A 23,698-nucleotide genomic window follows, 5' to 3' on the forward strand; every position below is an offset into this window, starting at 1 on the left:
GACTCTTGCTTTGCAAATCTGCCCTTCCTTGCGGCTGGCTGGCTGGCTGGCTGCATTATTTGTCCCCCTTTCCCCTCCCATCTCTCTCCTCCTCTACAGGCAAGAAAAAAGGAATAGAAAGAAGAAGAAGCAAGCCTTGGCTTTTGACTTGGTGAAGATGTATTCCAAGGAATTAGTCCCTTTTTTGGTCCCAGAGAAAATAGTTGCTTGTTGAATCTCCACTCCCCTCTTTTTTGTTTGCTCAAAAATTCCCAATCTTTCTCTTTTCCCCTGTTTGTTTGTGGGCGTGGGCGTGGGCGTGGGCGTGGGGAGAAGAGAGAAGAGGGAGGAGGGCGCCATGGCGAAGAAGGAGGGACCTTGCGGCCATTGCGGAGTCACAAGTGAGCTCCTCCTCTTCTCCATAAAGCTCAAATTTTCCCCTCCCCTTTGTTTCTCCGCAACCGCAACCGCGACCGCGAGCTGTGGCGGTTCCCCCCCTTGGGATTCTGCATCTGGGAGGTGGATTCCCAATCTCGCTTCTTCTGGACGCTGAAACCCGCCGGCCGAATCCTCCGTGGATATGGTTAAGATCTAGGAGATGCCTTTCTTTCTCTGGATGTGAAACTCTGAACAAAATTATCTCATTCAGACTTGTGTTCTGACTCTGCTTGCTTGCTTATTACTCCCTCCGTTCTTGGTTTACAGGAAGAAGAGAACTGTCTGCTCATACTTAATACTACTTGCTGCAGTTATTCAGATATTCAGAGTTCCCTACATGCTTGCTGCAGTTTCAGAAAAAATGCTTAATGTCAGAGTTGATTCTCTGCTCGCTGCTCTGTGTCATCTGCACAGATTAGTTACATGCTTCTAGGACAGCACATGGAAATTTACATCTGGCCTGTCTGTACTAACCATTGAAAACAAGCAACACCTGAAAGAAATATGCAGTTTGACTATGTATCCTCATCTCATTATATTGAGAGTTCCATATATACTTGCTGCAGATACAGAAAATGCTTCATGTCAGGGGTAGAGTTGATTTTCTGCTGCTCTGTGTCATCTGCATTTGCTAGGCTTTATTCTGTAGGACCGCACATGGAACATTACAGGCTTGTATGTACCTGGAATGTGAAGTCTGGCTATCTGTATCCATGAGAGATTATTTTCTTATTGCCTTGAAGATGTATTGTTCCTGACTGTTGTTTTATGTTCGCTTCCTCGATTAGCGCCACCATCTCTCCTTTTCTTTTTGACCCCGGCCAGCATCTCTTGTAGTACCACTGCCAGGCATAATTCTTGTAAATCTATTATATGCTAGCAAACTCCTGACTGATGGACCCACTACTGATGAACTCTGTACCTGCATTTTACACAGATTCTTGGGTACCAGTTTTGTACTCTGTTTCTTATTGCTCATGGCAAATGCTGCTGATACAGGTACTCCTCTCTGGCGAAATGGGCCACCAGACAAGCCAGTTCTCTGCAATGCATGTGGGTCGAGATGGAGGATAAGGGGTACGTTGGTGAATTACACGCCGGCGCATCGCCGGGAAGATACTGGCGCTAGTGAAGCTAGACCTGACAAGCTGAAGCTCAAGGGACAGAAACAGCCCAAGAAAAGACCAAACCGCAGCATAGTGAAGGACGAACCATGGTCTGATCAGAACTTCTGGAAGATGGGAAATGCGGACACAAGCAATCGATCTGGTTCTGGATCAGCGGTATCATATTCAGAGAGTTGTGCCCCGTATGGTTCTATTGATGCGAGTGAAATAGCCGGTGAGTTCTCTCTAATTTCTTGACTTGCTTCTGTTAAGTCAAAACTTTTATGTTCTTCATACTCATTAGTTGACCCTCTATGTCCCTATGCATAGCATAATCTTTTTGGATGAGTTCTTTTCACAACCATTGTTAGGTATATTAATGGTGGGTTTTCTGGTATCGTTAAACTTCAGGTTCAGCGCAGTCACATGCTTTGGAGTCACTGGTACCATCAAGAAAAAGGAGTTGTGTCAGTCGTCCTAAGCCTTCAGCGCTAGAAGCGCTTGTTGACGATCTCAACTCCATAATGCACGAAGAGCAGTTATATTGCCTTTCAGCAGGATCAACAGAGGAAGACCTACTTTATCATAGCGAAACTCCTGCTGGATCCTTTGAGATCGGTTATGGAAGCGTGCTCCTTCGACATCCAAACACAAAATCAGAGGAGGAAGAATCAGAAGCGAACTCTGTTCCTGCAGATACCAAGTCATACATTACAAGTGAATCCTATTCAGGTTGTGCCTCATTCATTCCGCATAGTGAAATCAAGGGAGCGAGCAACTCAAATGCTGCATCTGAGAAGCTAAAGTGGTCACCAATGCAGACACATGACAGTGCTAGAAGGTATTTTACACTCTTGTTAGCCTAAAATGTTTGTACTGAGCATTGGTTGCTGCCCTGTGTCCACAGTCCCACATTCGATACTAATTCAGAAAAGCTATTAGAGGTACCCTATCCGACCTACGAATGCCTTTTTGCAGGGATGAGCTTCATTGTTCGAACCAGCATATCCTGGAGAGCGCAGATTCAGCTTTAGAGGTACCCTATCCGACCTACGAATGCCTTTTGAGTTCACCTCGCTACATGTTGTATATCTGCCTTTGGGTGGTTTTCACTTCCCTTACATGAGGTCTATCTCTTTGTTTAGGACAATTGCAGCAAGGAAGTTGGAGGCCTTACCAAGTCCAGCATGAGGTCTCTCAAAAGACCTTATGAAAGCCAGCAGCAAAGCTTCACAGGTCAGCAGTCTTGGTTCCTCTGCTTCTGCACTGCACATACATTTTGTAGATTCTGCACATCTGAAAATGTACACTTAATTTTCGTATAGTTTTTGCAATTTCTGCGCTTGGCTTATTTGCAAGTAACGTGGATATGTATTGTGGTTTTGTTCTGTTTGTGAAGATGCAGAAGTGAGAGGAGGAACCATGAGATTAGCTTCTTCGAGATCCAGGGCTATGGCTTCTTCTTGTCAGTTGAGAAGAAGCGCATTTTTGCCGAAATCTGGCAATGCCACCGGAGCAGCAGCAGCACCACTCAACCTGTTCATGTTAGCCCCAGACAAATTATCATCTATGCTGAACCCCTCGGACAAGGATTCTGACCAAGACTCGCTGCTGCTGGAGGTCCCTCGCAACGCGCGGCACCCTGAAGCAGAGCTTCTTCTCTGCTGCCCCCCACCATCTCAGCTCAGCTCTGTGACCGTAACCGCAGCCTCTCCCCCGAGCAACCATAGTCCCAGTTCCGCTAGCGATCAGCTCAGGAACAGGCATCAGTGGTAGTTTTGTTTACATTTTGGTTCCTGGATCATCATCATACGATACCGCTCACCGATGATCGTCCAGACATGCACATGCTGAATTTGTCTGCGCTTGTTTTCTTTTGTTTGGTGTAGCATATATATATGGCTGGAGAAATTGTAACCTGTATATCTGCTGTATGTATGGGGAATGGATAGAATCTTGCTATCATGGGAAAGATGGAAATCGAAAAAACAGAAGTTTACAGTGCATTGCTTGAAGCTACTTGCTGTAGGTGCAGCACTATCAGACAAAGCCCGTGCGGTGAGGGTGGCGGCGGGGCCTCTCGTGGTGGCGCTCGGCCCTGAGGAGATCTGGGCTGCGGAGAGGCCCGCGATTATCGGAGCAGCACCCTCGCGTGTTGTAGGTGGTGTGTTCGCCATCCTCCGCCTCATGGACGCGCACTTTGAGGAAAGCCATCCACATGGAGAAGTCGAGGAACCATTGTTCTCATCCCCTTCGCTGCCCCAGCTTCACCGGCGACAAAGAACTCGAAACACCTGCGGGACACAAACCCGACACATAGATCCGGGGTTCCCTCACCCTCTCACAGCCGTACCGGCAGGGAAACCAGCGCCAGCGGGTCAACGGGAAGTGCAACCACCTCCCGCTCTCAAACCCTAGAAAAAACGATTTGTAGTCTATTCTGATATTTTAAAGGGGTGTATGGAAGTAAAATTCTTTTGTATATAAAAAAGACTTATTTAATGACAATCAATTGTAAGAGTTTGAAGACATTCCTAAACCGTAGAAACAATTCAAAAGCAACACCGCTGGATTTCCCGGGTAACTATCTTGGCAAACAAACATATGTCAGCATCTCTATGGAGTATTTATCATCTTGTACAAACAATTAAGTTTGCATATACAAACAATTAAATTTGTTGTGAGATGTGTATGATTGGGTTTAAAAGCGATATGCTAAGCCGTTGAAGGAAACAACCATTTATTGTTAAAGGCAGAACAGTATTACGACCAGCAAGGAACTCTTCTTTTACCATTTTGTCCATGCATAACTATTTTTGTTTCTTAGTTTGTTGTTTGTAAGATAGCTAACCGCTTGTGCTGAGCTTTGTACCTGGATAACTAAATACGTAAGCAGTTGTTGGATCCCTGTTTCCAGTATCTTCCTTTCTCTAGAACACCCTTATTTATTATATATTATAATCGCATTCCCAAAAAACTGAATTCCCTATATATGTTACCCACTTCTATATCGGAATAAGAATTTTATGCAAAGGGGTGTTTTTAAAAAAATGGTTATTGAACCATGTTGAAACACAAGCATAGACACCAATTAAAGTAGACATATAACTAGTCTGGGAAGCGGTTTGTAACTAATTGATATGTTGCGGATGCCGATCGCTTTTATTATCCGGTGTGACGCATCAAGTCTGTCTGTACATGTTTGAACTCTCCCACACTGAATCATCCTATTCTTAGCGGCCTCCCGCTATTGCTCCGTGTGGCGCTTGAAGTCAACTCGCATTTACTTATGTTGTGTTTATAACATACTTATGTAAATTTTCCTTGCGCTCTTAGTTATGCGTGGCATTTTAAGTCGCTTCGTATTAATTGATGATGCCTTTAAAATGTAAATGTTTGAACTTTCGCGCGCTTCTTAAAGGCCACACATTTCTCTTGCATTTTTCGCGTGTATCACAACTTTAATTCAATAAATGGCTAGTTTTAAACTGGTAGCTAGTTATGATACATGCAAAGTCTTATATTGAAACAACGGGGGAAAACCTAATTCATTGGCAAGTGGCTCTAAAAATTATGTGAAATTACTATATTCTAAACATATAGTCTGCCTTGCATCATTAAAAAAAATTGTATGTTTCTTCTCTCTGTTAATGAAATCAACGGAGTGCATGCCTTGCATCATCAATAAAAAAATGTTTTACACATGTACCGCTAACATGATCTTTCTTAACACCCCCCTCCCCCCCCCCCCCCCCCCCTCAAGGGGGCAGAATGGAAGGAAAATATCCTTTCAATGGATTTAGAATTGTAAGGCTTTGAAGTTAAGCAAATTAACTTGTATATGTATATGTATATATGTAATGGTGAAATTAATCAAATACTGCAGTAGTAACACATATCAAAAAGAAACTACAAGCAGGCTGAAATTGAAAAGACGCTTATCTCTACCTCCTTCCCCAGCAAGCTCATTGCACCAGATAAGTGGAGGACGCCTTTGTCGTCATTGCCCAAGCAATATCACAATATCACCTCTTCTATCATTGCATTCCGTTCAGAATCATATGAATCCTCTCCTCGACGCTTGTCTTCACACAGGTCGACACCGCGAGCTTGCGCCTCTCCTTGGGCAGCCCCAGCGGCCGCGTTATCCCTTGGCGCTCTCATCTGTAGTAGCTCGTCGGCAACCCCCCTCTCTGTCAGCGGAGTCCGAGATTCCATGGTTGTCCCCCAGGCCGAAATCGAGGATCAGCCGAACTCCGAGCTTCGCGGCCCATTTGCCGCGCCCGAGATAGGGACGGATAACGAGGAAGGGGAAGCGCTAAGAGCACGGGGTAGAATGTCGGGGAAGGGGAAGCGCTAATTAAGAGCCCGGGGTAGAGTGTCGGGGAAGGGGAAGCGCTAAGAGCACGGGGTAGAATGTCGGAGAAGGGAGCGGTGTGGTCTCCGATGAGATCACAACATGGAGGGTAGCAGGTGGAGGCGAGGGAGAGGCAGTTGCGGGAGCGCTCATGTGAGTAACTCCGCTTCGCCGACTCCTTTTTAGGCTAAATCATGCCACGTCAGATAGGCTCGTTTGTGATAACATCATCATACCTCTTTTGAATTTCCCGCGCTCTTAGTTGTCTGTGACGTTTCAAGTCGCTTTTGTATTAATTGATGCCGCGTTCAAAATGTATAGGTTTAACCTTTCCCGCGCTTCTTAGAGGCCACACGCCTGCAGCAGCCGCTTTTTGCCTTGTCGCCCTGATCCATCGAAGCTCATCGGGACCTCCCTCTCCGCCAGCGGCCTCCGAGGCTCCATGGCTGTCCCCCAAATCGAAATCGAAACATGCTCTGAAAGTCAAAGAATACTATGTATAATGGTGACAAAAAATTGAGTTTAATGATAGTTGCATATAATTACAAAAAGAAAGGGCCCCGAGGGTTAAATTGAAAAGAGCCTCTCCTCCTCTTTTCCTAGTCTAATGTTGCCCAATTTCTCTCATTGCTTCCCTTCTATTATATTAGTGAGAAAAACGGCAACTTGTGTTTTCTAAATCTCCTCCTCCTCCTCTCTCTCTCTCTCTCTCTCTCCCCCCTCTGCCCTCTTCCTTGTCTATCTCTCTCTAAACACCGACCGGAGAGAAACAGAAAAAGAGAGCACCGACCGAGAAGAGAATTTTTCACTTGTGGATCTGAAACATACATACGTACATACTAGATTCGTTGTTGAATCTCGCGTCCCCTCTTTGTTTGCTCGAAAAGAAGAAGAAGATTTTTCTCGCTTCCGCGTTGCTTTGCTTCCGCTGTGTGTTTGTTCGTCCCGTGTTTTGTTGGTTGAAGAGGGGACAAGAGAGAGCCATGGTGAAGGTGAAGAAGGAGGGACCCTGATGCCATTGCCGAGTCATGAGTAAGCATCTGCTTCTCTTCTTCGAGTTTCGAGTTTGTTTCCCCTCAAATCCTGTTTTTTCTCTGCATCTGATTTTTTGAAACAGGGGTTCCAAATCAAATCTTGCTTCTTCTTCTTCTAGTTTGAGGGTTTGTCGCTTCTTGTTTCTGGTGGATTCGCTGAATTCTCCTTCCCCCAAACGTCCAAACAAAGACAACTCTGCGCCGCTTCCAAGTCTTCTGTACTACTCCAGTAAAAGTCTCAACATTCAGACAGACTGAAAATGCTGAATGTCAGGCTTCTAGTGTCTCTGCACTCATCAGCAACTAGTAATTTTTGTAGGACTCTCTGCATATTGCTAACAGTATGTAGTAACAGTGAGAACAAACAATACCTGAACTGAAAGAAAACAAGGGAAAAGAGATATCTGATATCCAGAGTTCCCTACTTGCTGCTCCCTGTCACTGTCACTCAAACTCAAACTCTATGCAGATTCAATCTTGGCTATCTGTTTTCTACCCTACTTCTTGTTGCTCATGCCAAATGATGCTGCTGATACATTCAGACAGGCTTCTTGTTCCAGCAGTTTTTCTTAGTAGTAGAAAAGAATGAAAAGAGCTTTGTGTCAGGCAGGTGTAGCACTTACTAAAAATGCTTCATGTCAGGTATTTGCTGCAGTTATTCTTCTCTAGGACAGCACATGGAAAGTTGCATGCTTCTAGTTACTCTGTACTACAGTACATTAGTTGAAAACAAAAAATACCTGAATAAACAGAAGGAAAAGAGATACTATCTCATCTTGCCAATCATCAGATAGATATTCAGAGTTCCATATATCCTTGCTGCCTGCACTCACCTGAAATGCCTAATACTATTAGGGTACGACTGCAACTCAAGTTTATTCTTTGCTGCTCCCTCTCACTGAAACTCATCAATGAAACTCTATGCCTGTACAATATTACACAGACAGATTCAATCTTGGCTATCTATGCTGCTGATATAGGCAGTCCTCTCTGGCGACACGGGCCACCGGAGAAGCCGGTGCTCTGCAATGCGTGTGGGACGAGATGGAGGAAAAAGGGTACACTGGACAACTACACACCAGCACCACAAGTGCAGAGGAAACAACCCAATAAAACGCCCATCCGCACAACAGTGAAGAAAGAACCATCTTCTCATCACAACTCCTTGAAGACAGGGGATGCTGCTTACACAAGCAACAGTCCATCTGGTTTCGGATTGGCGCTATCGTATTCAGGTACTTTTGTCTAAACATTCTATTTTTCTTCTTCTTCTGTATAAACATGTGTAGGTAGTTTTGTAGTTGTCAGGAGCCACTTTTAAGTAACCCATTTCTTCATTACAGTGTTATTATTATCACTTGATATATACACATTCCTTCACTGAAGTGATACTATTATCACTTTACCACATCACAAACATCACTTGATATATACACATTCCTTCACTGCTGTTAAGTATGTTGATGGTGGTTTTTTTTGTATCATTAAAATTCAGGTTCGGCGCAATCACATGCCCGGGAGCCACTGGTACCATCAAGAAAAAAGAGTTGCATCGGTCGTCGTAAGCCGTCAACGGTGGAAGCGCTTGCAGAGGATCTCAACTCCATAATGCATGAAGAGCAGTTATGCCCTGGTTCAGCGGTTCGTACCATTCCAGGATCCTCAGACCAAGACCTACTGATTTATCATGTCGACACTCCCGCTAGCTGCTTTGAGATTGGTTATGGAAGCATGCTTCTTAGACATCCAAACTCAGGATCAGAAGCAAATTCTGTTCCTGCACATAGCAAGTCATATGTGACAAGTCAGTCCTATTCGGGGCCTGCCTCATTTACTCTGCATAGTGGAAGCAACGGAGCGAGCAACTCAAATGCCGCATCTGAGAAGCTAATGTGGTCACATGAGAGTGCTAGGAGGTATTTTACACCCTTTAGCATTGGTTGCAGTCCTACATTCAATACTAATCAGAGAAAAGAGGTTTTGTTTTGGTTGGTAATGTCCTGGAGAATTTCATTAGCTTTAGTTTCTTTGGTCTTTTTGCAGGTATGAACTTCATTGTTCGAAGCAGCATATCCTGGAGAGCAATGAAGTAGGAGGAAGAGGAAACGCCGGTGGCGCTTACAGAGGCCTTACCAAGTCCACTATGAAGTCTCTCAGACGACTTTATGAAAGCCAGCCTCAAAACTTCACAGGTCAGCAATCTTGGTTCCTTTGCTTCTGCACCTGCATTTTTATTTTCTAGATATCGCTTTTGTTTCAATCTCTGTTGTTTTGCTTACTGCAAGTACCATGGAGATGTCTTATGATTTTGTTCTGTTTGTGAAGATGCAGAAGTGAGAGGAGGAAGCCTTCTTCTATATCTGGGGCTATGGCTTCTTCTCAGTTGAGAATGCCGAAATCTGGCAATGCCACCGGAGGAGGAGCAGCAGCAGCACTTAACCGGTGCATGTTACCCCCAGGCGAGTTATCATCCATGCTGGCCCCTCCTGAAAAGGATGGTGATCAAGGCTCGCTGCTGCTGGAGGTTCCTCGCAATGCGCTGCACCCGGAGGCAGAGCTTCTTCTCAGCTGCCCCACATCATACCGATAACCGGTGGGTGGGCATCCGCCAACTCGGTGAATTTTGTTTCGTTTTGTGTAGCATATATATGGCTGGAGAAATGGCAACTTGTATTATAGCTCTGCTGTATGTATGGGGAATGGATGAAGTACTAGTCTGCAATGCAATACAAGTACTTGCTGGACAGGTTTTCCTCTCAAGTTTAATTAGTTAAATTATTAAGTATATTAATAAAGTGGTGCTTAATCTTGAATAAAGTGGTGCCAAACACTGTCTTGAAAAATGTTCAGTAAGCCAAATGGCTTCTCTAGTTCAGTCCCTCGACCCACCCCACCGACATCAGCAGCCCACTAATTTGCACAAGAGCTAGCATTAGTGAGCTAAATAAAGCACACTATAGGTCTGCTGTGAACTGCAACTCCTTTGGAAACAGACTCAATTTCCAGACTAATGCTCATTTACCATCAAATGTACACCCTGCATCTGAAACTGCAGCTTTCTGCTAGCCATCACACCTGAACAAGTTCAGAGCTTTTTTTAGAACAGGTTCAGAGTTTTTTGGTTTTTTTGAAACTGAACAAGTTCAGAGTCTTTTAGCTGGCTAGGAGAAATGGTAACTCTAACTTGTATTGTACTCCCTCCGTAAAGAAATATAAGAGCGTTTAGATAACTAAAATAGTGATTTAAACGCTCTTATATTTCTTTACAGAGGGAGTAGCATTTTATGAATTTTACTAGCATGGGTAAGATGGAAGTAGGATAGAAGAAACAACAAGTACTCTGGTTTGCAGCTCAATATTTGCTCGACAGGTTGCCTCTCAGTCTCAGGTTTAATTAATTAATTATTATATTAGTTTGCCTCTTACCTCCCGCAAATAATTGTGAATTTGGGTACAGTTAGTCTGCCAGAACTAGAAAAAAAATATTTGTGTGAGAGAGGAAACGATTTCTGTAGTTTTTTTTTGAGACATACTGTAGAAGATTTCTGTAGTGCAGAGTTTGTTTTGTTTTTAGAAGAAGTTCAAAGTTGAATGGGACTCTAGGAGGCAGAAGAGCCCACGGGCTAGGAGGGAGGAGCGGAGTGCCCAGGGGCCAACTTTGACTACGGCCCACCAATACAAACAAATCCGCACGCGCGGGAAGATGGACGCCGGTCACCCTCAGGCCCACCGGCCCCAGAGCAAGTGAGTAGTAGGTTGGTTGGTCATTTTTGCCCTTGGTTTGTGTACAGAGAGAAGAGATGCTGCTGCATTGTACCAGTCCTAGTTGTGTCTTTTCCATTTCATTAATGAGGAGGGATGGATGATTGTCAAAAAAAAGAAAAAGAGGAGGGATGGATTCTTCAAATTTTCATAACTTGTCTACTTTACGTGGCACCATTCAATCAATCAAATCAAAGTAGCTAGCTATTCATGTGCTCTTTATTTTGTCTCTCTTCATACATATAAAGAAAATGTTTCTTTGCGGTGTTAGCTGTTTGCATGTTGTACAGTAGCCATGTCGATCGGTTATATATACTACCTCTGTAACAGAATTTAACATGCTTTTGTACGTAGGCTAGTTTAGCTAAAAAAGGTCTTATATTTTGATGCCGATAGTCAAATCATATAGAGCATGCAGATACTTGTTGGCCATCGGTTAACGCTCTCTCGAATATTCATTTCTGAGCTCGACCTCATCTGCATCATATGAACAGTAAAATAATAAAAATACTAAACAAATTCAAAAAAATGTATGAAATTATTGAAAGCATCACAAATTCTCTTAGGGATTTCTTTTAACCTGGAACACCTTGCATTCCAAAACTTACGGTGGACCGATCAAATTGACGGTCACAGCATCAGTTACATCAAGCGGGAGATTCGGTGGCCATAAAGCTTGGCACTCCTCATTGCTCCGGCACCCATACGATGCCAGCATATGAGCTGGTTTATTACATCTTCTAGGACAATATGAACGGATGCCGCAATCCATGGCGTCCTCTAAGCTCGTTGTCTTACCTTGCTGTGCAGCCACTACTTGGTACCGTCCATCGTCCTGCTTCAGCTTCATGTGAGAGTCCGATGAAATCCACGCTCCCATCCAAGGTGCTTCCTCATGGGTCTTGGGCGTCTGTCGTCTCTGCTACCGTTGGCTCGACAACCCAGCCCGATGTGATGTTGCAATCTGCTCTGGCTGATTAGACCACACTGCTGTAGGGTTCGATGGCACGGGCCGAGAGCTTTTTGGAGAGAGCAGAGGCTGCTTTGGGAAGGCTCACCCTTGTGCCGACTGTGTTGCCGACCACTCTGACGTCATGCCCTCCTGGTGTGGTCGGTGTTGAGGAAGGGAGCCAAGAGCTATATGGGTGTTTTCTCTCCTCGTGTTGGAGATAACTCATCAGCACTGTTGACCTTGTCTCCTGTGTTGCGTACCAGTGAGGGCGAGCCCATCGCCGTGCCCAAGGCTCCAGTTCTGCCGATCATGCCCGACCTACAGGAGCTATCTTTGTGCCCTGTTTCGCCTTTTGTCTGTGGAGCGCGTGGAGGTGGACTCTTCGGTGACCTCATGTGAGGGGTACGTTTCGCCTCTGTCATGTGAGCAACTGGAGGTGCCTGAGTCAATCATGTCAGCGGTTCCCGTGGGCGATGTTGTCGTGTTGGTGGTTTCTGTGGCTTATGATGTTGAGGCGGTCGGTATGTTGGCGCCTGACCCTTTGGAGCTCGGCCAGCGGCTCGCCTTTGTGGACCGCGGAGGTTCCGACGTTGCGGTCACGCACTCGCATGTGGCCGTTGGGAAGGTGGCGTCTGTGCGTGACAAGGTCGATGAGATTCTCTTCGAGTTAGAGGTTCATAGCTTGCTCAAGCGTTTGGAGGCGGCTTGTCCTGGATCTAGCAAGGCGATTGTGGAGGAGGCTCTCATCAAGAGCAAAAGTAAGAAGAGTGGCGGCGCAGGAAAGGCGTCCGCAGCTGCTTGATGTATGGTCATCAGTCTCTTCGGTAATCCCTATGGCCTGACTTGTCTTTGTGGTCTTGGTGGCGCTCGTGGTCTTCGGCCGAGGTACTCTCGTTGGGGGTGTCTTTGTGATGTAGCTGTGTGGAGGTTGGTGGTCGTTATGTGTTGGGTATGATTGTCAGGCTGATTGTGTGCTTATGGGGTTGCATGTTATGTGTAGTCCTCATGTGGTAGGTTTGTATCGGTTTTCGCTGGTTTTCCATTAATTAACTGGACAACTCTCTTCTCCTTAATTAATCGATGAGGCAAATCTTTTGCCTCCGTTTTGAAAAAAAACATGAAAATCAATAAATCCTAGCTGAAGCTTATACTTTGCCTCCCTGAAGAGCACACCAAGAGGACCACGGTCAAGGCTAGAAAAGGATACTGCATGCTGAAGAGCCATGCAATCCGTTTCAAACACAACACGTCCCATCCCTTGTATCTCGGCTACCAGTATTAGTTATAAGCTAAACATTGGAACCAACAGGTATAAACAAGGCATACAATACATGTAAGGTGTTATCAACAAAGTCCATCGTACTTCAATGATGATGATTTAAAATAGTAAAATCTGGACGGTGATGATGAATCCTCATTTGAGTTGCATCAATCACTTACAGACAACACACTGCACCTCAAAACTCACTGACTGCCTGCTCATAAAAAGTCCAAACAACACTGACACACTCTTGTGACCTTGAGATTCAAGTTAACTTAATTTGTGCAACAGCAGACTGAAATAATTAATCATCCAATGAATCGAAAACAGAGCCCTGCAAAGCGGCTACATTAAACAACCCTGCAAGCATGAAACATGAAACAATCACAAGACAAAGCAAACACAAGAGACCAGTCTGAAGTCTGAAGAACCCTGCGAGCCAAAAACTCTTCCTCGGGCTCTCAACCAACTCCAAGCACCAGCAGCACATCACATGCATATATAATGTAATATAATAGTGAGCTAAACAAAGTACACTGCGTTTGCTTGCTCTGCTGCACATCGCAATCCTTTTCGAAATAATCTATCAATAGTGTCAGAGTAAAGATGCACCAAAACAAACAGATGCAAAATGCATCTTCAGCTCCAGCAGCAACAGAAACATCTATGCTGGGTAAAAGCATCTTCAGCCGCGCCCCCAACAGGCCATCCCCAGGCGTTTTTGCCGTGCTGGCGCCGAAAATACGGCCCAGTCGCGCCCCCAGATGCCCATTTTTCGCCGGCTCGGGCCGAAACTGGTGCCGGACTGGATATCTCGATTGGAATTCATCCAGTCGTGCGTGCCCTCACCTTCAGCCAGTGAAGTTTCATGAGGGCGTGGAGCGAAGCTTCGCCTTTTGATCGGTGTCATGGGATATGTCTAAATATAGATTTCCATGGAATTGATAGAGTTGGAGAAAGTCATGTTGGTTGTGATCGGAGGTTTATACCGGCGGAGATGTGTATTGGCTGCGATGAAGACTATGCGGCACAGGTTCTCCCTATGTGTCGGGTGTTTGGCGACTTGCAACACCAGCCTTGGCAAGAGGAGGTGGCAACACAGGCGGACTGCATTTTTTGTGGTGCTCCTCGAGTACCGAGTTGCGGTTTCCAGGGTGAAAACCCAAAGTCTGGCCTTCGCTGGCTGTACTTGGCAATGGCCTGTTGAAGGCATTGTTTTGGAAACTTGGACTTTCTCCAGGATGAAAACCCAGGATCTTCGATCGGGCGACGACAATGTTTGTGTATTGTTTCCTTCGATGGTGGTTAGAGTGCTGTTGTTGCGAGTTTTTCATCATCGCGATAGGGACTTTGTTTTCTTTTTGTCTCTTTTTATTTTTTTGTCTTGATTGTGTGCATCCGTGATGTCTTTTTGACATCTTGTTGGTGCAGAGGCTGGGTGTAATTGGTATCTTCGTGATATTAATATATTGCCTTTACCAAAAAATAAGCTAGATATGAAACCCCATTATGAAAGCCTTTTGTTCCAAGCAAGTTTGGGTAGGTTAGATATAAACCCAACTTTTCTATTGGGTTTCATATCTGTAGGAATAATTGGTTTTTATGTTGGCTCGCCAAGCGTGTCACAACCCTCCTCCTTCATCTAGGTTTGGGACCGGCTATTCCTAGAAGGCATAGATGGAGTTGGAGCACTAATTAGCAAAAATGGAATAATACATGTTGTAGTGGGATCATGGCTAACCTTCTCTTGACTTGTTCTTAATTAGTTAGCTTACTCTGCTATGAGCAACATTTAATAAAGTGTATCTGTCAAGAGAAGACTTTGACAGTTGAGTAGGTGCAAAGTCAACATCTTGGCTCGTCAGCTTAATTATTTATTGCTGGCGTATTGTTCATCTCCATAAAGAACTAGTTTATTATCATAATACAAACTAGCTTTGAACAGCCTAACATATAAGCAAACAACCATTGGGTATCGTTGTTGATAAGATCGTGAGATGCCACCAGCTAGTAGTTGGTTCTTAAATAGATAAATTATATAGAACTATATATGATAGTAGTTTACAACGGGTGCGTAGTTTACATCATTTTAGATTCGATATACAAAGGCACTTGTAATTTGAATCTAAGTCGTTTGACCATTTGGATAACAAAGTATAAGTATATGCCATTCGATTTGTTTTTTAAATGGTAATTTTTTAGCACATAACTCTATTTTGATGGTCAGATTGATAGTCAATGTTGTTAGAGTCGAATGCCTGCACGCACAAACTCTTTGAGGTTACATCACACAAGGCAAATAAGTGTGTGCATCGTTCGATGCAGATGCTGAAAAAAGAAGCCAAAGAAGCTAAGTAAAAACAGATGGTCCTCACACATTCGAGGGAAAACTCTCCCATGAATACAACATACTCCTAGCTAGCTTGTTACACATGCGTAGGTTGCAACAAAAATAACTAGCTAGATCAGCACAATACATACATAGAGAGGCGTTACAAAACATCGCCTGGCCCTCTATTTAATTAGTAAGTTGCTTAGTTCCTCCAGCATCCGTGATTTGAATTTGTGAGGTGACGAAGCTGTTAATGGTTTGCTGGACGAAATCATCTGAAACCAACATGAAGGCAGGTTCCTCGGTGGTGAGCCCTGGCGGCATGGTTAACACGAGGCCTAGGGCGACGATCAAGGCCGCCTTGGTGTACAACCTGTACATGGAAACCACGCGCATCGACTCCATGGATAACAAGGGAACGGCTAGAACGGTGAGGTTCCTGATCCCTGCATAGGCGCCGGGGTAACCGTTTATCATGTCGATGACGCCGAGGAGCCTGGCTTTCATGCCGGAAACGACGGAAGGCTCGTCGACGGCCTGTAGGACGACGTCCAACATGGCTTTCATCGCCACGAAAGTGAGGCTGACGATGGTGGCGAAGGTTCGTGCTGGGTGGTGACGCCAGGCAGACGGAAGCAGCATGTCGACCCACGTCTGCAGGAATATGAAGACGAGAAAGGACATGGCCGCCAGAACCAAGAAGGCCATGAGCGCCGTGGTGATGGTCCCAAGCGTGGCCACCATGTTAGAGTAGCTGGAAGGCTTGAGGAACACATCCAATAGCGTGAAGGTGAGGCCGATGGTGAAGGTCCTGAGTAGCAAAGATGCGCCGAACAAGTTGTAGGACAGCGCCATGGAGCAGAGGATGTAGGCGATGTAGCCGGCGAGGCCGACAAGTGCCGCTCCCGCCGCGTCGGAGTCGGCGGAAGGCTTGTGGAACGGCGAGCCCCACATCATGTTGAGCAGGAGGAGGCTGATGCCGACGATGCTTGTGTGGATCAGCTCGGGCCACCAGCTCTTTGAATTCTCGATGCCGGCACCGGCTATGAAGAGCACCAGAGCTGACAGAGCCAGCATGCACGCGATGTAGACGAGGTAGCCGGCGAGAAAGATGATGTAGGAGAGAAATCCAGAGATAATAGCAGGATCTACATAATAGCCTGCGACCCTATCCGTCACCACGAAGTTGACAACAAACCAGATGTTGCCTACCCAATCGGGTAGCTGATTAACATCACACTGCTGCCTCACTGCTGCACTCCAGACCAAGGAGCATGCGTTGATCAGGAGCACCGGCAATGGCATCATGCAGACAAGGTAGCTAGCGATGCAAATAAGTATGGCTATCACTTGGGAGACACTGGAAGGTAAGGTGTAGTGGGATTCCGAGATGAGAACAACCCACCGAAATTTTTTTAGCGCGAAGCAGACGGCCTGAATGATCGAGAACCCAATGTACCAGGGGAGTTTCTCCTCAAACAACGGGAAGGTCTCGAGAATGGCAACCAATACCAGAATCGTTAGCGCAAACATGCAAATGGCATAGAGGAGATAGCCAACGAGGGAGATGAGTAGTTGTGTGGCCTCCATGTTGATGTTGGAGAAATGGGTGAGAAATGCAAGATTACTTACTTGGGGATCCCAACTATATGTGTGTGTGTGACAATCATTCGGTAGCGATATAGCTTGAAGGCAAGTGCGGATCGGTTGGAGCATCTCGGGCCGTCGTTAGTCCTGAACTGGTCCTGATTAATCAGCAAGTAGCTAGGCACCTTGGCGGAAGTACCCAGCAGAGTTGAATCTCATCTGATATTATATGTGTGCGTGCCTTGTCAACACGGCCGGTGAGCTGTTATCAGTATTTTTTGAGCCCGGATGACTTGTCATCGGTTCATATACATGTGTGTTTTCTCTTTTTAACTTTGGCCGACGGCATTTTTATTCCGAGTTTCGAGTCACCACCTTTAGCAATTAAGAACGTGACACAAACGCGTGCGTTGACATTGCCTGATCAAAGATCATCGCAAATAATTACTGAAACATCATCGGAATAGTGCCAAACAAAAGTAGACGAACCAGTCAACACGCAAATGGCGACGACAGTCTCAAATGGAAGAAAACTACCTTTAGACACCCTAGGGTGCATTTAGACATTTTATTAAACACACGGTTGCTGAATGGAATGATTACACGTCCATGTCAAGCAAACTCACTCCAGCCCATGACTCAATATTGGAGAAACTGAATACGATTCTACGATATTAGAGCATCTACAGCCGCGATGGGCTAATCCGGCCCCTCAAACGCCTGCGGATGCGTCCACGAGCACTGACCGGTCACGCCTCATATCAACCACTCTGCATCCGCGTATCTCATATCCGGCACCTTATATCCATACTACACATGCAACATTGAGCTATTCTACGTGATCAAACAACGGATAACAAAAATCGGCTGCAAGCGAACACAAGCACAGCGGCAAATGGACATTAACAAACTTTGCAACATCCAAAAGATCATCTTAGTTCGTGGTGGGCCGGGCCTGTCAGGCGGACGCGTCCAGGTGTGCCCGGCCGCCCCATATCCGCCCTAGATTTGTGCTGGATATGAGGGGTGCCGGTCAGCCCAGGCGTTCAAAATGTTTGCTGCCATTTTTTCATATTCAATACTAATTCATAGCAGTTATTGTGGTGTGAATCAATCTAATTAAAGAGTTTTTTTTTGACTCGGTAATGTCTATTTTTGCTGGCAGGCATAAACTTGATTATTTGAAGCAGTGTATCATGGAAAATGAGGATTCAGCTTTGGTTTCAGTGCCTTTGGAGGTATCCTACCTAACTTATGAATGTTTTTTTTCCTTTAGAGTTAACCTCCACGCTGCATGTAGTAGTTTGGATTTCCAAGTTGTTGATATTGTACTAGACTGAGTGGTTATGTATCTCTCTCTTTGTTTAGGACAATCACAGCAAGGAAGTAAGAGGAAGGGGAAATGCAGTTGGCACTTTCAGAGGCCTTACCAAGTCCACCATGTGGTCTCTCAAAAGACCTCATCAAAGCCAGTTGCAAAAAACTTCACAGGTCAGCAATCTTGGTTCCTCTGCTTCTGCACTGCATATATATTATCTAGATTTTCTTTTTCGCAATTTCTGCTGTTTTGCTTACTACAAGTAACATGGAGATATCTTGTGATTTTGTATCTTTTGTGAAGATGCAGAAGTGAGAGGAGTAACCATGGAAAAGGCTTCTTCTAGATCTGGGGCTATGGCTTCTTCTCAGTTGAGAATGCCGAAATCTGGCAATGTCACCGGAGGAGGAGCAGCAGCACTTAACCGGTTCATGTTACCCCCGGCAAGTTATCATCCATGCTGGCCCTCCGGACAAGGATTGTGATCAAGACTCCCTACTGCTGGAGGTTCCTCGCAACGCACGGCACCTAGAGGCAGAGCTTCTTCGCTGCTGGCCCCCACCATCTCAGCTCAGCTCTGTGACCCTAGCTGCAGCCTCGCCTTCGAGCTACCAATCCCAGCTCCGTTAGAGATCAGCTTAGGACCGGGCATGAGTTGTTGCTTTGTTTACCTTGGATCCCTGGATCATCATCATCATACGGATCACCGATGCGCGTGCATCTGCCAACTCGGTGAAGTTTGTTTTGTCTGGAGAAATTGTAACTTGCGTTATAGTTGTCTGTATGTCTGGTGAATTGATGGCATCTTACCATCATTGGGAAGATGGAGATCTGATAGAAGAAACAACTAGAAGGTTGCAATGCAATGGTTGAATTAAAAAAATCATATATGCTTCACATGTACCATAGTCCTCCCACTAAAGTTTAAAATTCCAGAATCAATAAGCCTCTTCATCCAGTTCCAAGATATGTGACTAAGTCGTTGATGATGTAGATAATAAGATTCCAAGTATGTGTTCCCATTGTCGATATTCCTCCACATGGAGTTATCTTTGCCAAATATAAACAATGCCAACTTCCAATGGACATCAAGAAAGATAGACCATTGTATGAAAATTCATAATGCACTAATTCAACCATTAAGCAATATTTCCACTCTTCCTTTTCCAAATAGTATGTCATAATCAATAGATTCCAAGATAAAACAATAAATCAAATACCTTCTCACTAAAGTTGCACAAAGTGTCCTATAACAATAATAGTTTTCGTCCACAAGAAAGTTTCATGGCATAATTTCTAATCCAAAGTACACCAATTTTCCTTTGAAATTGTTGCATGTCAATAAAGTTGCTATGGTATTCCAACAATAAATGATGTATATAAACCAATGCATAATCCAACTATTTGAAAAAGTATTGACATATACATATTTAATGCAAATACTATTAACAATGTGCATACCATTAAGTGAGAGCAGATTTCCTTAATTTCCCACGGAGTGGTTCCCATCTTGTTCCATAAATAAGCGATTGTCATAATAGACACCTTTTGAATTCTCCTTCTCATGCAAGGTTAGTATAATAGTGTAGCCATCAATAATGATTTTCCTCCAGACAAGAGTTTGAGGGCATAATTTCCAATTCCAAGTTTATTAACTTTAGCATTTTTTTGGAATTGCTTGCATGGAAGTATACGATATATAACCAAAATGGACAACAAAACTATTTTTATAAAAAAATAGCGGTGAATGAAAAATTCCGCGCATACAAATTACAGACATACCTTCCCCTTTGCCAATTGCATAATATCTTGCTCTTGGAGGCGCAACAAGTAAAATTTGGTCATATCCTTCCCTCTGAGAGTTCCTACCTTCCTCCACAGAGCAAATAACATCCCGTATTGCATATTAAATGAAGTTTAACTGAAAATTGGATTATTTTGATTGATCGATAAACTTGACGAAGTCTTTGATATGAAAAATTCACGTGTCAACTTAATTCCGTGAAACATTTGAGATGCTCCCTTAATCCTCGTGTAAGCTACTCAATTTGCTTCCTCTAGTAGTAGTAGACCAGCTGGAAAAGCGTAGTTCTCCTTCCAAAAGCACGTATGCACACATGCATCTAGTTCTTCCGGCCGACCGGTTGGCTGTGCAGTTGGCTAGATGTTAGACACAATTAAACAATAACAAAATTTTCTTCCTTTTCCTTCAACTAATACCTTGAAATTCCAGTAATTTTCGGAGGGACGCGTAAGTCATAGCAGCGGCAGCAGGCGTATGCGTGACATGCATTTTCCGGGCATCTAATTTGTTCGGCTGGGCGAGTCGTCGTCTGGCGAAGATAATGGAGTGGTGACAACCTTGTTAGACCTTCTTATACTATCTTTCCAAAAAGTCCGCCTCTTATATAGATATAAGATTCTAATCTTTTCTACTAGCTTCCGGGATAGACTCCAGATCAAATTACCAACCACGATTATTTGTCTATTAACGGATTCTACCTGTTATGTCCCCGGAGCACGCGCTTGTGAGCAACGCGCCATAATAGAGTGTAAATTCCTCTAATTATGTAGACCAACATTAGGGTTGTAATTTAACTATATGATCTAGCTCCTTCCGATTATCACTGTACGTACCCAGGTAGTCTTTCCAATATAAATAGTATATTGTATTCCACTGATAATCGACCAGCTTCCTTAAGCATATAACTTAAGTACGTTCCAACAAGTGATAATTCCATGATAATCATGTAAAGTAATTCCATGCATAAATATATGTATAATTCCATTATGAGGTATTCCGAATATTAGTAATTCCTATTACTTCGAATATAGTTGCGGACACATAATTCCAACATGAACCACGCCGGCCGCAGGTTGATCTGGCGCCGCTTGAGGCCCTCGACCTTCTCTGCCGCGCCGTCCTTGAGGCTGAACACCTTGACACGGTTGGCGCGCCCGTCGTATTCGTTAACGTACCCTTCGTTGGCGTAGTAGATACATCCAGCCTTGAGCTCCGGGTACTCCCTCGTCGACACGCAGAGTGAGCTCTTCCCACCAACGAACAGCGCGACATCGCCAATATCGTCTATCTCCCTCCACTCTTCACCATGGGCGTTAAGGACCTGCACCTTGAAGGACGGCAATGCCCCATAACCGTGTGCGGCCTCTCTAACCACCACCATCAGCCGCCCGCCCAGCGCCCCCAAGAGGTAATTGCGGTGGTCCAAGTCGGCTGGCAGGAGCAGCCTTGGCGCGACCACCACGCTCATGAACACCCCGACATCATCGGCGTCGTCTTCCCATGCCTCCACTTGGCCGGAGTATGTGATCGAGTAGAACCAGCCCTCATAGTGGATCGACGCCGTCGCGCGCTAGCCTGATAACCCACAAGTATAGGGGATCGCAACAGTTTTCGAGGGTAGAGTATTCAACCCAAATTTATTGATTCGACACAAGGGGAGCCAAAGAATATTTTCAAGTATTAGCAGCTGAGTTGTCAATTCAACCACACCTGAAAGACTTAATATCTGCAACAAAGTATTTAGTAGCAAAGTAGTATGGAAGTAACGGTAACGGTGGCGAAAGTAACAGTAGCAGTTTTGTAGCAATCGTAACTGTGACAACGGAAAAGTAACTTAGCAGAGATCAATATGAAACGAGCTCGTAGGCAATGGATCAATGATGGATAATTATGTCGGATAGCATTCATCATGCAACAGTTATAACATAGGGTGACACCGAACTAGCTCTAATTCTTCAATATAATGTAGGCATGTATTCCGAATATAGTCGTACGTGCTTATGAAAAAGAACTTGCATGACATCTTTTGTCCTACCCTCCCGTGGCAGCGGGGTTCTATTGGAAACTAAGGGATATTAAGGCCTCCTTTTAATAGAGTACCGGACCAAAGCATTAGCACTTAATGAATACATGAACTCCTCATACTATGGTCATCACCGGGAAGTGTCCCAACTATTGTCACTCCGGGGTTGCCGGATCATAACACGTAGTAGGTGATTATAACGTGCAAGATAGGATCAAGAACACAAATATATTCATGAAAACATAATAGGTTCAGATCTGAAATCATGGCACTCGGGCCCTAGTGATAAGCATTAAGCATAGCAAAGTCAGAGCAACTTCAATCCCTAACAAAACTAACTCGATTACATGGTAAATCTCATCCAAACCATCACCGTCCAGCAAGCCTATGATAGAATTACTCACGCACGGCGGTGAGCATCATGAAATTGGTGATGGATGGTTGATGATGACGATGGCGACGGATTCCCCTCTCCGGAGCCCCGAACGGACTCCAGATCTGCCCTCCCGAGGAAGAACAGGGCTTGGCGGCGGCTTCGTATCGTAAAACGCGATGAATCCTTCTCGCAGATTTTTTTCTCCACGAACGTGAATATATAGAGTTGGAGTTGAGGTCGGTGGAGGTCCAGGGGGCCCACAAGGTCAGAGGGCGCGCCCAGGGGGATAGGGCGCGCCCCCACCCTTGTGGCCAGGGTGTGGGCCCCCTTCGGTTGATTCTTTGGCCAATATTTTCTATTTATTCCAAAACCGATCTCTGTGAATTTTTAGGTCATTCCGAGAACTTTTATTTCTGCACAAAAATAACACCATGGCAATTCTGCTGAAAACAGTGTCAGTCCGGGTTAGTTCCATTCAAATCATGCAAATTATAGTCCAAAACAAGGGCAAAAGAGTTTGGAAAAGTAGATACGATGGATACGTATCAACTCCCCCAAGCTTAACCCATTGCTTGTCCTCAAGCAATTCAGTTGACAAACTAAAAGTGATAAAGAAAAACTTTTACAAACTCGGTTTGATCTTATTGTTGCAAATATGTAAAGCCAGCATTCAAGTTTTCAGCATAGATCATGAACTAACCATATTCACAATAACATTTAGGTCTCATATTTACTCATATCAATGGCATAAATCAACTAGCGAGCAATAATAATAAATCTGGGATGACAACACTTTTTCAAAACAATCATGATATGATATAACAAGATGGTATCTCGCTAGCCCTTTCTGAGACCGCAAAACATAAATGTAGAGCACCCCTGAAGATCAAGGACTGACTAGACATTGTAATTCATGGTAAAAGAGATCCAGTCACAGTCATACTCAATATAAATTAATAACAATGCATACAAATGACAGTGGTGCTCTCTAACTGGTGCTTTTTATAAGAGGATGATGACTCAACAATAAAAGTAAATAGATAGGCCCTTCGTAGAGGGAAGCAGGGATTTACAGAGGTGCCAAAGCTCGGGTTTTGAAAATAGAGATAAATAATATTTTGAGGGGTATGCTTTCATTGTCAACATAACAACCAAGAGATCTCGGTATCTTCCATGCTACATACATTATAGGCGGTTTCCAAACAGAATGGTAAAGTTTATACTCCCCACCACCAACAAGCACACTCCACGGCTGGTCCGAAACAACGGGTACCGTCCAACTAACAACAATCCTGGGGGAGTTTTGTTTGCAATTATTTTGATTTGATTTGAGCATGGGACTGGGCATCCCGGTTACCAGCCATTTTCT

General features: G+C 44.6%; 2 protein-coding genes across 5 annotated transcripts; both read left to right on the forward strand.

Annotated features, from left to right (window-relative positions):
• LOC109760714 (GATA transcription factor 26) lies at positions 1-3,529 on the forward strand. 2 transcript variants are annotated; one of them, XM_020319521.4, is made up of 6 exons: positions 1-380; positions 1,417-1,758; positions 1,935-2,364; positions 2,502-2,559; positions 2,669-2,759; positions 2,923-3,529. In XM_020319521.4, exons 1-6 carry the CDS (start codon positions 338-340, stop codon positions 3,297-3,299), a joined length of 1,341 nt encoding a protein of 446 aa, XP_020175110.1. In that variant the 5' UTR covers positions 1-337; the 3' UTR covers positions 3,300-3,529. The 2 variants fall into 2 exon arrangements, with proteins under 2 accessions (XP_020175110.1, XP_020175125.1); XM_020319536.4 differs by having other exon boundaries at positions 45-380; positions 2,929-3,529.
• A 3,030-nt stretch (positions 3,530-6,559) lies between these two features.
• LOC120973943 (GATA transcription factor 27-like) lies at positions 6,560-9,731 on the forward strand. Of its 3 annotated transcripts, XM_040400272.3 has the most exons (5): positions 6,564-6,912; positions 7,895-8,149; positions 8,410-8,830; positions 8,958-9,106; positions 9,240-9,731. In XM_040400272.3, exons 1-5 carry the CDS (start codon positions 6,909-6,911, stop codon positions 9,299-9,301), a joined length of 891 nt encoding a protein of 296 aa, XP_040256206.1. In that variant the 5' UTR covers positions 6,564-6,908; the 3' UTR covers positions 9,302-9,731. The 3 variants fall into 3 exon arrangements, with proteins under 3 accessions (XP_045089454.1, XP_040256207.2, XP_040256206.1); XM_045233519.2 differs by having other exon boundaries at positions 6,560-8,149; XM_040400273.3 differs by having other exon boundaries at positions 6,560-8,149; positions 9,246-9,731.
• The last annotated feature ends 13,967 nt before the right edge of the window (positions 9,732-23,698 follow it).

This window comes from Aegilops tauschii, chromosome 2 (assembly GCF_002575655.3).
Source record: "Aegilops tauschii subsp. strangulata cultivar AL8/78 chromosome 2, Aet v6.0, whole genome shotgun sequence".
Lineage (NCBI taxonomy): Eukaryota > Viridiplantae > Streptophyta > Magnoliopsida > Poales > Poaceae > Aegilops > Aegilops tauschii.

Bases quoted from the DNA above. Each gene is read 5' to 3' on its own strand.
- LOC109760714 (XM_020319521.4), top strand. From the start codon at position 338: ATGGCGAAGAAGGAGGGACCTTGCGGCCATTGCGGAGTCACAA. The intron at 1,759-1,934 runs GTGAGTTCTCTC...GTTAAACTTCAG, and splicing joins TGATGCGAGTGAAATAGCCG to GTTCAGCGCAGTCACATGCT. The intron at 2,560-2,668 runs GTACCCTATCCG...CTCTTTGTTTAG, and splicing joins GCGCAGATTCAGCTTTAGAG to GACAATTGCAGCAAGGAAGT.
- LOC120973943 (XM_045233519.2), top strand. From the start codon at position 7,753: ATGCCTAATACTATTAGGGTACGACTGCAACTCAAGTTTATTCTTTGC. The intron at 8,150-8,409 runs GTACTTTTGTCT...ATTAAAATTCAG, and splicing joins ATTGGCGCTATCGTATTCAG to GTTCGGCGCAATCACATGCC. The intron at 8,831-8,957 runs GTATTTTACACC...GTCTTTTTGCAG, and splicing joins TCACATGAGAGTGCTAGGAG to GTATGAACTTCATTGTTCGA.